Source organism: Aulonocara sp. 'chitande type north' Nkhata Bay, linkage group LG16, assembly GCF_057382095.1.
Source record: "Aulonocara sp. 'chitande type north' Nkhata Bay isolate Kocher_YH1m ecotype deep benthic linkage group LG16, A_spYH_male_GT1.1, whole genome shotgun sequence".
Lineage (NCBI taxonomy): Eukaryota > Metazoa > Chordata > Actinopteri > Cichliformes > Cichlidae > Aulonocara > Aulonocara sp. 'chitande type north' Nkhata Bay.
In genome coordinates, this window is record NC_141359.1 from 36,956,096 (window position 1) to 36,971,500 (window position 15,405).

Consider the following 15,405-nt stretch of genomic DNA (forward strand, 5'->3'; position numbering starts at 1 on the left):
CTGATGCAGTTACATTTCTGAGGAAATCTTATGTATGCATCTGGGAGGGACTGATACATTTATAACTTGAGGTCTGGATCAGGATTAAATTCTGTCTTTCATTCCTACTCGATTCATTAATCTTTTTTTTACGTTAAGGCATCCTTATGCCATCATGACAATAGAAAGATGACTGTAAATGAGAGAGAAGACAAGGGGAATGACATGCAACAAAGGTCCCCAGACAGACTCAAATATGGGATAATACAATCCGTGATCAGAGTCTTAATTCGTAAGCCACAGGGACACACTAAGCTTTTTTTTTTTTTTTTTTTAAATCAAGTAGCTTTGATCTTGCCCAAAGACATAAAACGACTGTGTGTAAATTAGGCCTACGATTTTAATCTCTATGACTTTATCTTACCACTGTTTCACTCTAGTGTCATATCCCTGATACCTGTACAATATGCATTTTTTAAATATATATATACGACAATGCTGTGTGCTTCATGACTGAAACAGTGAAATACATTTTTTTTACCAAAGGCCACAGAGTTCTCTCCGATCTACCAAATGGTGAAACTGTGAAATCTGAGGTCAAATTTGCCCTTTTAATCATACAAAAGGTTTCCGCTCTCGCATAAGCAGCAATAATCATGATCTTGTATAATATTTCTACAGCTTTGCTTAGCTCTTTTCTAGGCCCCATTATTTACTGTTCCTACAACAGCTTTACAAGACTTTACAGACAGCATCTTTCCACCAAGTTGGCGAGAGGCCACAGGGAAATGGCCAAGTCTTTCATGGTGAGAAAAAGTTAAGATGACTTTAGCGCTGCCAAGCAGACATGTGGCTCTGGCTTCCAAGATCACGCTGACAGTTTCTGGTCCTTTGGGAATTTGGGCAAGAGCAAGCAGCATATCTGTGGGCAAGTGGAGGAGGACTAAACCTCTGGAGAAAACAGACGCTTTAGGGTGAGTGGTGGATGAAGCTGTCGTCCTAGCTTGATAATTCCTGTTTGCTTTTTATTTGTGGGAGTTTAAAAGGGGCAAAAAGTCCCTCTTTCTATGGCACAAAACTGTTACGCAAACCCTATTAAGCTTTGATTGCAATGCTAGCATAGGCTAATTGGGATCAGCTACTGTAAATGTATGAGCTGTAGATAGACTATATGATTTTCAGACACATCACATAAACATTGCTGTACAGCTTTGACACTCAAGAGTCTCACAGTCAGACATACAAGCAAACTGCAGTACTCACTTCAAAATAAGAAGTATGACTTTCTTATACTTGCCTGCTTGGCTTGTTAGCAAGCTTTCAATGACCTGGGGCTATTAATAAGAGAGGCTCCCCAGTAGGCCCAGCTCGGGGTCTCCTGTGTCTGTCTACCTGCCATCTTACGCATGAGTCTCTCGACATGATGCCTCGGTAGATGTGCTCCCCTGAGTTGCACTGACAGGTCATCTTTCACTGGCAGCCACTTGAGTGTCAGCTGGAAATCAATTGCCGAAGACGCAGAATGCCTCATGCGTGGTGACACGGGCTCCAGAGCGACTCACTGTGTTCCAAAGCCCTGTTTCATCAAAGTCTGTCCAGCCAGTTGGTGGATGGCTGAATGAGTGAGTTATTGGGAAACATCAGTCCTCTTGTGTGTATGCGCGCACATAAGTATGAGTTGATTTACAGCCATAAGAGTCATTTTAAACCAGAATATATGTGAACGTTTCAGGAGTGCATTAAGAAGAGGGGCATGGGGAGAGAGATACTATAGTGAGAACGCTGTCAGGAAGCAAATTAGGCATAAGCTGACATCTATGCAGTGCAGTAAACACCTGGTCGGGAAGAGTGCCGCATATTCAAAACTGCAATATAGGACAGAGCTTAGGTGTTGCTTTGGCTTAAAAAGAAGCTGTTTTATTCAAGACGTCAGCTCCAGGTGTATTAAACACACAAGATTCAGTTTGGTATTTGCAGTATCCCAGACAGCACACTGAGAAATGTCACGTGCCAGAGGCAGTTCAAACTTTTACCAACTGAAGATTCCCCCCCCCCCCATGTACCAAAATCTGTCAGTCTTGACCCATTACGTCCTCAGAGACTTCAGTGTCTCCAGTCCTCCCTCCCGGGCCCCTCTGCCAGGAAGAACATGAGGGTCAGTGTGCTGCTACATTCACACGGATCAGTATAACTGAGTGAGGTGCCTTGGGTTATTGTCATTGTGAGTAATATCATTCGGAGGTGAATTCACTAGAGATGTTTTATGGATGGGGCTCTTTGCTTCCCCCAGAATTGTTTCTCACATTGAAAGACTCCTTTTTTAAAAACAAAGATTACCTTCTTTACATGAGTAGCAAAATGAATCTCCCATAAATCCATCCATTTTCACCAAGGAACCCAAAATGCATGTAATTGGACAGTAAAAGTAGACCAGTCACAGGAAGAAAGAAAGATCCCTGCAAGCCAATAGATGTCACAGCCAGGTTTTTCTACAATATGAAAGCTTCATGTGAGTTCTTTATTCAGCTCTGAATAAGAAATCTGCTTTTGTTTTAATAATAGGAAGAATATAATAACTTTTACATGTCCCAACATGCTAACACAGTCAAATATATGATCTTATGTTTGTTTTTACATACATGCATACTAATAAATACACATTTGAAACGAAATACAGACAAAAAATTGGGCAAAGGTTAAAAAAACAACTATAAAATGATAAATGTTTGAGTAGGGAGTTGTTTGGAACAGTCTTCCTCACTAGTTCAGGCCAGTTGTCTGTTCCAAAGTTTAGTAGCTACTACTTCAAAAATTATAATCACCTCTGGTTTTGGTACAGTTTATAGAACCCGATCAGATGATGGGAGAGATCAAAGCCTAGAATAAGATCTCAGCAGGAGACTGGCCATGTAGGGATTTATATATTATTAATACAATTTTAACATGAGTTCTAAGCCAGTGACGGGAAGCAAGAAAAGAGGGGATGTTTGAACCTAGCTGCCATGTTCTGGACCAGCTGAACATGGGTTAGGAAAGACTGAGAAATACACATGAAAAGTTTTGATTTTTGTGATGTTTCTTAGATGAAAGAAAAAGGACCAGATGAGCTTGGAGATGTGAGATTCAAATCCTGGTCAAAAATAATACCATGATTTTTTAGCAGATTATTTGATATTCTCAGCAAGGGTGCAGATGTAGTGGCTGACCTCCTTAGAGCAGCCGTCACGCCGAACGCGAAACTTTTGTGTTTTACACAAAGGACCCACTGCACCAAAAACTGGAGTGAAAAATCTTCCACTCATCTTGTAAACTGTGGTCAGCCAGAATAGAAAACTGGCATATGTAGCAACCGGGTGTCAGGAGCCAGTGACCCAGTGTTTTGAGTTTACTTTGTATTAGAGCTGGGTGATATAAGATTTTTTCATATCACGATATGTTTTTTTCATTTCAGGCGATAACAATATATATCACGATATAAGCCAAATAACTAAATTTGTAAGATTTAAATGTGCCATTGCTCACAAGTAAAATGTGAAATAATCAGCAGCTTGTATTGATTTAAATATTTATTTCCCATAATAAGTTAAACAGGGCAGATGTACTTAAGGAAAATGAGACTTCAGTTTCAAATAAATAAAGGCAAATATTGCAAACTACACAAAAGGCAGCCGCTAAAGCGTTTAAGTTTGAAAATAGAACAAACAGACTACTAAATTGTCACTTCCACTTAGAAACAAAATATTAATTCTAAAAATAAATCTTAGGTTTTTTTTACAGAAGAACAGACAAAATTGACTAACTTTAGTCAATATCAAATAAACTGAGAACTAAAAGGAAATTCTCACTCTCCTTGTTGTATAGCTTAGCTTTTCCAACAGTTTTAAAATAAAGATGCTAACAGAACATTCTTTAAATCCTAGGTACACATCCAAGGTGACATACATACATACATAAAAAACTTTAGTCTGACAAAAGCCTACAGGTTGTGGGACAGGAAGACAAGTCTATCCACTGCTTCAGGCTTTAAAGCGGCCCTGTGGCAAGTCACAATATTACCCCCTGTACTAGTGATGGGATTTCCGGCTCTTTTTAGAGATCCGGCTCTTTCGGTTCGGCTCACTAAAAAGAGCCGGCTCTTTCGGCTCCGAACCGGCTCTTCAGGTTGTTTTGTTGCTTTAATTAATTTATTATTAACAATAATATAAAATTATGCACAAAAGGAATTACTAACGTAAAAACAAGTGGTTTTATTTATATATGTTTATATATAAATATATGCGGTGGCCCCTAGAGACAAAACACGTACAAACTCCAAAACACATTTCTAGCATGAACTGAACTTCCAAAGCAGAGCTACTAGATCACTTAAATTACACAATTGAAAGCATGTGTGTATTGTTTGTGTATTTATACACAGGCACTCATATATATATTCAAATAATTTTAAAAAAAGTTCATTTACCTGTTATTACCACACACCAAATCCGGTCATTGGTACTTGCTGGCTTGTGTAGCCACAAGATAACAAAGGCTCAACACTGCGCCCAGCATCCTGGAGCACTTCTGTTGTTCTTTTGTACGTGTTTTGAGTTTTTATGTGCTTCTGAGTTTTTACGTGCTTCGGAGTTTGTACGTGTTTTTACGTGTTTTGGAGTTTTTACGTGTTTTGGAGTTTGTACGTGTTTTTACGTGTTTTGGAGTTTGTACATGCTTCAGAGTTCGTACGTGATTTGAAGTTTGTATGTGCTTTGTCTCTAGGGGCCACCGTAAATATACTTTTATTTATTCACTCCACATAAAATGTAATAAATAAATCATCTAATACAAAAATCAACTATTCACATTTCAAGTTTTAACTATTTACATTTTCAGCTTTTTCCTTTCACAAATTTAAAGTGAAAAGAACACAAAACACTGCAAACCACAACACAATTAAATATAAATTATAATATGAAAACTAAAAGAACATGCATATTCTCTGTCATATGGACCTGCATGAATAAACTTTCTCAATCCTTTATCATCTGCAACCGAAAATAGTTGTGGATGATTACTATACCTTTCTAATGTTGTTGTCCCTGCCTCTCTTTCTCTCTCTCTGGCTCTGTTCCTGTGCTACTGAGTGTAACTACCGCCCCTCCCCCCTCTGCCCAGCGTAAAGCACAAGGCTCGCGTGCAGAGTGAAGCGGAAAAAAAGTGCGAGAGAGAGGCTGAGAGAAAGAAAAAAAAAAAAAAACCACGTGACGGCTCGCGATAAGGAGCCGGCTCGCGTCGTTCACGTCAAAGAGCCCGCTCTAAGAGCCATTTCGTTCGCGAACGACCCATCACTACCCTGTACTAAATACCCTCTAGGAGGGGCTGCTGGTTTTATCTTATATTTAAAATTTCAATTTCAATTTTATTTCTATAGCACATTTAAAAGTCACAGGTACAACAAAGTGCTTCACAGACGAGCCATACTTGCAGGTTTACAGCAAAAGAAAACAATTAACAACAAAGAAATACAGTTATAGGATGGTAATATTGCAACAAGCACGAACCGGGAAGAAATTAAGCTAAGTAGTTTGAAAGGCGAGCTTAAACAAATGGGTTTTTAACCGTGATTTGAAAGATTGAATAGTTTCCGACGCACGGACATCAACCGGCAGGCTGTTCCAGAGTTTTGGTGCAGCAAAAGCAAAGGCACGATCCCCCTTCGTCTTTAGTCAAGACATTGGTTGCATTAGGAGCCCCTGATTAGAGGATCTGAGTGCCCTTGTAGGGATATATAAATTAAGAAGGTCAATCAAATAACTGGGTGCCAAGTTATTTAAGATTTTAAAAGTGTATAGAAGAATTTTAAAAACAATACGGTATTTGACAGGAAGCCAGTGGAGGTTAGCTAGAATAGGAGTGATATGATCCTGTCTTCTAGTGCCGCTTAAAAGGCATGCTGCGGCATTCTGGACTAATAAAAAGGTGACAGAGGCTGGTGTTATCAACATCATTGTTATATTTGACGTTTTAATCACTTGTTCTTTTTGTCTTGAATTGCCCCATTTGGTGGAATCATAATTTAATGTTCTTTATAGGAAAAAGAGCTGAGGTTCTGTATTAGCCAATTGGGATCCTGATAGAACCCCAGAATTCTAAATTTTATTTAGGACATTTTCTCAACTTGATTTACACTGAAGAGTGACTGAATATTTGCCTATTATGCATGCCAACAGCAACTATTACCTCAAATAAATAGGCTGACATGAAGAATATTCTTTCTGATGTTTATTTTTTAACAATAACCATTGAAGTGATTTAGATCTCTAGCTTTTAATATATTTACATGGGCTCAAAAACACAATTAAAAGAGGCATTTTTAATTTTATTCTGCTTCCCAACTTACCGATAGCTGAGTGAAGTCGATGTCCGAAGCACTGCAGCCGGGTCCAGTTATTCAGGGATGTGGCCTTTACTATATTTGTCCCACTATCAGTTGTGATGCAGACTTGTTTGTCTTCACTCAGTCCCCAGGATGCAAGCGCTTCTGACAGTCCTAATGCAATTACTTCACCCATGTGGTCGTCGGGAAGGTAGGCAGTTTGAAGACATTTGCTTTTCAGATTCCAGTCTTGGTCGATATAGTGAGCAGTAAGGCTAAGGTAAGGTTCTGGCGTGCGACTTGACCACATGTTGGATGTAGTAGCGAAGAACGATACAGTTTGTAGCTCCTTCTCAACAGCCTCACGGCACTCTCTATATAGCTTTGGAAGCGCTGTCTGAGAGAAATGTTTACGTCCAGGGAGTTGGTAACGAGAATCCAGTACCTTAATTAGCTGCTTGAATCCTTCATTTTCGACAGTGTTTATTGGTAGCATGTCTTTAGCAAGACAGTAGGCTATGGCATTCGTTATGTCGCAATGTCTCTTAGCTTTTTTGTCATATGGTAAGACGCTGGAGAAAGCCGACTCAATTGACTGTTGCTTCTTCGCAGGGATTCCCCTGGTTGTTTTCGATGACAAATTAGCACTTTCAGTCAGAGATTGAGTGTGCTCTAGTGGGTGGCACTGCTTCAGGTGATGAAAAAGGTTTGTTGTATTTCCAGACTTGGTGGGAACATGCTTTCGGCACAACTTACAGTGCGTGCTACTCTGTTTTTTGTCGGACTTCAAATAGCCGAAATATCTCCACACTACGGAACTTTTCTGGCCCTTCTTTTCGACTATCTCTTCGGCATTCGAGCCGTCATCTGTGTTCTCTTCCGTTCTCTCGGTTGATTTTTCTCTACTTGGTACACTCATTTTCTCCATTACCCGGTCGACACGGCGGTTAGCTGCTTCGCAAACAAATACACACGTGCGGCTTGGCACTTGTGCTGTACGTAACAAGTCACGTGACGTGGTTCGGCTCTGCACTACTTAATTTGGATTGGCTGTTCCTTTTTTCTTTTTTTTTTTAAAGAGGAAGAGAGAGAGATTAGGTCTATCGCGATAGTTGTATTTTCCTATCGAGAAGACGTTATATGGCAATACATATCGTTATCGTTTTATCGCCCAGCTCTACTTTGTATTTTTGATTTTCTTATGTTTAGATTGGAATAATGTTCAGTTCTTGTACTATTATTTAGTTAGGGATTAGTTGAGTTTTAGTCTAGGTGTGTCTCCGTGTTGGTGAGTCTTTTCCTGTCTTCTGTGTTGGTCTGTCTTGTCCCCATTGTTTAACGTTTAGTTATGCCTGTGTTTGCGTCTCCCTAATCTATTCTCGTGTGTCTCTCCCTGTGTTCCGTGTTTCCCCAGTCTGTCATGTCTTTCTTGTCTCCGTGTTTTATGTTGTCAAACTTGTGTGTTGTTGTCTCCATGTTTCCTGTTTTATTTTGAAAGTCTTGTTTTTCCATATTCAGTGTGTTTAGTTTTGCTTCCCCTGTGGCGTCAGGTTACTTTGTGTCAGCTGTGTTTCTCCAGGTGTTTCTACTTCCCTCATTACCCTTCTATTTAAGTCCTCTGTCTTCCTATGTTTAGTGTTGGGTCGTCTGTTTGTTCTGCTTTATGTTTCTCCAGGTCTCAGGTTTATGCTCATGTTTTTTCACCTCATAGTTTCATATGCACCTGTCTAGATTGTTTCTTGTCACAGTTTTCATATTTAATCTTTTTTTTTTTTTTTTTGCCTGTCCTGTTTGGCTCTTTTGCCATCAGAATTGTTGTCTAAAGGCGAGGAAAGATGCCCAACGGATTTACTTTACCAAATTGACCATCCCAGCCTTGCCGTAATGGTCCATTTGATTCACCTTTTATTGTTTATTTTATTTTCATTTGCTGAATACGGGACAGACTTGACTGGGGGAAAGAAGGGGAGAAAGAAAGAGGGAAAGAAAAACAGCTGAGAAGAGGGACGGGGGAGAAGGGCAAAAAACAAAAACCAACAGAATAAGCAGAGAAAAAAATGCATATATCGATCACCTGGATCACCTGTTGAGAAAGAAAAAAGAAAACAAGCAGAAGAAAACGAGAGTAATAGAATAAACAACATCACAATGATATATGGGAATATGACAGTAAATACTAAATATTAAACATTATTGTGCAGCACGTAAGATCAACAGCACACAGTGTGCTTTGAGGTAGGAGCCAAAAAGGGTGTAGTTTGTGTGTGTGATCACCCGTGTGTACACCTGTGAGCATGGACGCGCTTGTTTTTTTAAAAGGTTCCTTCATGTAATGATCTGCTAGAGGGTGTGGGGGGGCCACAGCCCTGTCCTCCAGGGCATGAAGCAGGTATGGAGGAGATCAAAACTCCAGACATCCAGAGGCCCCCAGAACACAAGAGACCAAGGAAGACCAACAGAGGGGCAGCTGAGGAGAGCCCCAGATGAGGGGTCACTCAGCAGCCGCGGACAGAAGCCAGGGGGGGTTGCAGTGACGCGCCCGTGAGCTCCGCCGGCAGCCAGCTGTGCCTGAGTGACCGAGCCCCAGGCCGAGGGGCCGGGGGCACCCCACCTCCGGAGTGGCCCGAGCGAGCACCAGGCTCCAGGCCCCGATAAGCGGCCACCAAGGAGTGAGCCGGTGTGTACCTGGACGCCCATCCCCGGACACAAAGAACCACCAATGCACCGATGTCTGAGGGAGTCCGCCACCGGCAGGGGAAGTGGTGGTGGGGGGGAGATAGACCTCCAAACCTTGGAGGGCCTGAGATGTCCCCAGAGAGGTGGCGTCTGATACCCAACCTGACATATAGACACAGACATACAGGCACACACATATACAAACATCCATTCCCACCCTCATGCTCTCATATGCACTTGCTCCACACTCAACCAACGTGGAGACAGACATAAAGAGACGCTGTACACACGATCACACTCCCCAAGTGTACTCTACAAACCGGGTCTAGGTACCCTTGCCCCTGGAGGGGGAACTGCACCCAGACCCAGGTGGTGTGACCCTTTTCCCTGCGGTGGGGAGAAGCAGACCGCCCCGACTCCACAGCATCAGGGAGGCCCCACATTCCAGACCCCAGTCGGACGGCCAACTCCTCCTCCTAGCCCCCCCGCTCCAGCAGGCCGCAGAGAATGGGGGTGAGAGAAGACTCCAAACCTCCCTCCACCCGCTCATTGTAGTGTTGATGCATGTGTGTTCTAAGGTGCATTTAAAACCCAGGAGGGCATGGAGCTACCTTAATTTTTCCCAGTGTAGGTTTTAGTTTCGTTTTTCCCTCCTGCTCGCTTTGCTTTTTTTCTGCCTATGATATCAACCACAATAAAGCCTCGCTTTTCGTTTAAACCTTCATCACTCTCTCCCGTATCTGCGTTTTGTTTCACGCCTCAAACACATCAGCCATCCCGGCCGTCACACCGGTTCAATTAGTTCTACGATTTAAATATATTTAGTGGATTTTATACTGTATAGTTGTGTAAACACGTGTGGGATGATACATCTGTATATGCAGTTTGTCCTCAGGTCTCTTTTCCAAATCTCACTGAGGAATATATCTATGATTTTCTGAATAAATCATGCTAAACAAATACGAACTAGAACAGACATGTGTCACATAATGGGAAGGCAGTTCTCTCTCAGGGTAGAAAATATGTGAAATTTCTTGCTGGGTCGTGAGTTGTCTCCCCACCTCATGTCTGTGGGGATGGAATAATACACAGTGAAATGAGATGCGGAGTACTGTTGTTTTGATCGCATGATACTGCAAATCTACTCATCCTCAAGCAATGTACAAAAACTATACCAAGTGTGCGACTGCAGAGCCATTTGCCCAGTCCTGGTAGGCTGCTGCTGTGAAATGAAATCTATAAAGCACCGCTGTGCCTGAAGCAGTAAGGCATTTTCAAAACATACTACTGGCTTTGTCACAGAGGTCTGGATATGATTTAAGTGACGCACTTTCAAGCTTTTGTGGAGGAGGCAGGTGTGTGTCTGTGTACATAAAGAGAATAAGAATGAGTGGTCACAGGAAATTCTTTTTGCGTGGGGCCATAGCTCCATACAGGTGAATCATCTGGAAATAGGCCTTCACTTGAATAAGCACTGAGCAGTAAAATTCAAAGATGAATGCTCACATAGAACCTTTCCCTCATCGTTTCAGCTCCCCCATAATGTTGTTAAAAGAAATATTAGAAAATGTGTGAGAAAGATTTGTGCTGAATTTTAGTCTTCAGAAAAATCTGAAATCATTGTGACCAAAAGGTCAGTGAAACGTCAAACTGAGATTTTTTTCACAGTGAGAAGACTAAGGCTGAGAAACCAAGAGACACTACACATTCAATTCAATTTTATTTATATAGCACAAAATCAAAACAGCAGTCACCTCAAGGATGTTTATACTGGAGGCTAAAGACTCTACAATATTACAGAGAACATCCCAAAAATCAACCCAACCCCTTTGAGCAAGCACTTGGCAACAGTGGGAATGAAAAACTCCCTTTTAACAGGAGGAAACCTCCAACAGAACCAGGCTCAGAAAGGGGCGGGGCCATCTGCTGTGACTGGTTGGTTCATAGGTTAACAACTTGCCAACCAAGCTTACCTGGTTTAGCTTCCTTTTTTGCTCTCATTGGGGCCATAATTTACTAAATTTTCATCATGTTGTGGTAAATATGAATTGAAAGTAGGAACTGATGCATAACTGGTCCATATCCTCATCAGAAAAATGTCTTTAGGCACCACATGCTGTCTGTTTTAAAGAATGCAGGTTTACTTATCAAAGCACATTATAAAGCCTATAAGTAATGCTATAGACATGTTTGTGGTTTCCAGTGATTTTACATTTTATTCATTGAGCTTAAAGTTTCAACATTTACCTGTTATCAAGATATAATCTGTGAAGACAGTTGCAGTAAAACTACTGTGACTAAATGTTGAGCTTCAGGTTCATTAACACCTGAGTTAAATGACTCATTCTTACAAGGTTTTTATTTACCCTCTACTCACTGTTCTTATTAAGTGAAAATACAAATAATTGCTGTTTTCTGATGAATTTCAGATGTTGCTGTAGAGTTTTCACACTTATCGCCCTGCAGGAGACAGACTTTGACTAACAGCCAACCTCTGTTCAGTTTTCAGAGACTGGTAAATCTTTTGCCTGCAAGGTAGTTACTTCAATAACAAAGACGGTTATTACTGTGAAGCTGTTGTGACCTGGACTTTTTTGTTGCTTTTTTTGAACTTTGCTCTCTTTTTAAAAAATGTTTCTTGTTTTGATTAAATTGATTCATCTGTTTTTGTGATTATAGTTTCCTGCGTTCTCTCTTGAGAATTTTTTAGCAGCTTGCTTACTGTTCTTTAAACCTTCCTATGTAGCCTGCGTTTGGATTTTCCACCACACCGCCCTCCCCTGAGATATGCTCTGTACATGTGAATATGGTGAGTTCTTTATAAATGCCATCCAAGAACAAAACCTCCATATCTTGGAGCTTAAAACTTTTCACAATGAATAGAAATTCTGTCCTGTTATCCTGTGCTCACCTAAGATGCAAGATTTAAAAGCCATGAAAACAAAACTTGCCACTTTTCTAGTAGCAAAAAATGTTAATGTAGACACTGGGCACACTTCCATATAATGCTCAAGTCAGAAGGAGAAAGAGCTGTTTACCTCATACCTGCATTTAATTACATTACAGAGTTTCTCTAATCTACATTTAAACAGGATTAGAGCCATTGAAAATGGAGATTGTGTTTTTCACTGCACAGCGGTCTTTAAAACTTGAGAGGAAACACATTAAATACCCAGAAAGCTTTTTGATTCTTACTTTTTAATAAGCACAGGTTGGACATCCTCCAAGCTGACTGGCACAAGGACATAACTCCATATCAGCTGCTTCACTTATAATCCACAAGCACTGACTGGCTACCAGGTGGCCGCTAACATCAGTAATTACACCTGCGTACACTGTGTTAAAATGCTCATCGGTCTTACTTCTACACTGCTGTCACAACTGTGTCACCACTGGTTGCCACCACTTTCACCAAGACCTGTGTTTCAGTATGGCTGACTTTAATAAAATCATTTTTTGGTTTATGTCTAGGATTAGTTCTCTCAGCATAATCCTTCCAGCTGCTCACATTTTTTTGACAGCTTCCTCAAATACCTGAGGCTTTCCTATCAAACTTAACAGTAAAACTGTTAACACCCAATTATCTGCAGAGGTGTTCTTTTTTTCTTGCTGTCATTTTAATCTCAAACTAGGAGCAAATGTACAACTCATGCAGTACAGTTTATTCCTGAGGAACAAACATGTGATTTAAGCCTATCTGAATGTACAAAAACCTAGTTTCCATCATAATTATAATCAATATTATTGTTGTTGTTTTTCAATAAAACTGAATTTTCTGGCAATTATTGCATGGTTCAGGCTTTAAAAGTTCAAGAGTTGGTCCTCAGATAGAGAGTAAAACATATACTGAGGCTCCAGTCAGCTCTGCTTTGGCCAATTTGTATTCACTGAATGCTGTGGAGGTTGGCAGGTAGCTCACCGTTAGTATCAACATTTACAGTGATTAAAGGGTGTAATTTCTCATTAGTGTTACATAAGTGACAGACAGCCTAATTGGCAGTCTCTCTTAAAACAGGACTCTGTAAACGGCTGCTCGTATCAATTACATACGAGTGGACACGACTTCAAAGAGCTGCCAAGTGAGCAAGAAAAGCTCAAAGTGTGCATTTTTTCAGGCCAGAACTGTGGTGCAATAGAGCATCTGAGACTGATGCTGAAGAAATGTAATGGTGATTTACATCTTTGCATCATAAATTTGTGCTGAGTACAGGCTGGATACAGCTTATCCTTGACGTGTTAACAGCTGTCATTTTTAAACTCCATACAGGCCATACCCACATGAGATAAGGTTAGTAATCCTACTTTGTGAGGCAGGCCCTGGGTCTATACGGTACATAGAAAAAGCAATTCATTGGATTAATTATTTATCCTTAATTATATTTTAAAATATCTGATATGACAGAAGCTTTAATGGAAATCTGCTCCAATATTTCAATTTGATGAGAATCTGCTTACTAAATGGTTTGAACTTACAACTGAACCATCGTCTGAGGATAATCAGTGGCTTCTCTGTGAACACGTTTGGCATCTCCTTCTGATAATTTTTTGTATGTAATACAAAATTAAAGGGTAAAGTTGAGGATATTCTGACAATTTCTGATTATCAACAAGTCGCATGAATATCCTGTGGTGTCCAAACTTAATATTTAAATTTCTTTATGCGGTTATATAAAAAAAAGTATTAATAGGTGGGTTAACATATTACTGAGTTTGGTCTTCTTTATTGGATTTGTTAAAAATAACAATAAGATATTAGCTTGTATTTTAAAAAACGTAAACCCCAGCTAATACAAACAGATATACTGACTGATGTTAGGTATTTTCACATGTATCATATTAGCATTGACAGTAAAACAAGGTTATAGCTGAACTCTATTGTTATATTATTTTAGTAAGGACTCAAATAACTACACATAACAAATGTCAAAATCTGTTTCTGCTTCATGTGTCTGGGGAAAAAATACCAGCTAATATATTTTAGATTTTTTTAAATTCAGCGAGTAGCGTTATCAGTATTGATTTTAAAATTCCTAAAGAAGTCAGAACGGAGGCCGACAACTAGGAGACACACTAAATTTGTCTTTTCATTGTATGGTTTAGCAGCCTCAAGGAACAGAGACAGAAAACAAGTTCATATGACACATCACACTGTACGTAAGACAACACAGAAACAGCCGAGGGAGTCTCTGTCTTCCAAATTTTCATTCCTTCCTCACTCAGTATTGTCTGAAACTCCCAGGGAAATTACTGCTGACTTCCTCTGTGTGTGTAAGTGCTTATTATGTTTGTCTAACTACTTAATCCACTGTAGTGCATAGTACTTATTTCTTGACAATTCATTCTCCCACAGACTGTTGGCATATGGATGGCAAGTGATATTCCCAGATCCCAAACACCTGCGGGCTGTTGCACCAGCTATGCATACATAAGTTTAATGTGTTTATTTTAGATATTACTTTACATGTGTCACGTTCAGCCCAGCTCTTTACATATTTCAGTCTGCGCATCACTTTAGGTAGATAACACATCTGCAGACTGAACAGGTAAGCGCACAGCAAGTTCAGCTTCAAGTTAACACACTAACTAATATGCAGTGCACTTAAAAGGAAAGTTCATGCTCAGATACTTGCTAATGGTGAAGGGAGACTGAGCAGTCCTTTACTGAGTACAGGGACAGGCCCATGTATTTATTTGCTGCAAGGCCATCTCTATTTACAGTCATGGCCGTTCTGCATTTGTTGGTTTGGTTACACACCTTTGTTTCTAGTTTCCTGTGTCCTCCTGCCATCAGTGTCCCCCTGTTTAAGTTTTGATGTTTTTCAATGTTAGTTATTTGTCTTTTGGTTCCCTCTGTTTTTGTCATGGTGTAAGGATTTTTTTCTCCTTCTTCTCTCTTTCCTCTGCTCTCAGGTGGAGTTCGGGCCAGCTCCACTTTGGGCTCCACCTGGTGGTGAAATCCACTCTTCAGTTGACACACCTGTTCTGTATTTAAGGACCAGCTCGGGCTTACACTCCTTGCCAGGTTGGAGTCATATTGGTTTGTGGTAATAAGGTTCTCTGGTGCTTGTTTGAATACCTAAAAAAAACCCTCTTTGCCTCTCAGTAATTCTCTCAGTTGGCTGAAGCACCAGAATAAAAACACACCTGTAATCTTGAGGTGGGCTGTCCCTGCAGAAAGAAGAACGGTGTTTTTCCTTACCTGAAATTCACCTGCCTGCGTGTCTTCCACTACTTCCTTTGCTTGCTGGAAAAACACCTGTTCTGGAAAAAAAACTCAAAATCTGAACTCACATCAAAATCACAGCAACATATCCGTCAGTACAGCTCTGGCCAAACTCTTCCTCTTTCCTTGGTAGCAGATTATTCCTGTTCAGTGAACACACACTCACGTGATG

The 15,405-nt window shown here is 40.4% G+C and overlaps 1 protein-coding gene across 1 annotated transcript in view; it reads right to left on the reverse strand.

Annotated features, from left to right (window-relative positions):
- The window catches only part of LOC147312026 (E3 SUMO-protein ligase ZBED1-like), a 33,636-nt gene extending 26,383 nt beyond the window's left edge, over positions 1–7,253 (reverse strand). The window contains exon 1 of the mRNA XM_086265677.1: positions 6,359–7,253. Within this exon, the coding sequence (XP_086121803.1) occupies positions 6,359–7,253 (895 nt within the window). The remainder of the gene's footprint in view (positions 1–6,358) is intronic.
- Between the last annotated feature and the right edge of the window lie 8,152 nt (positions 7,254–15,405).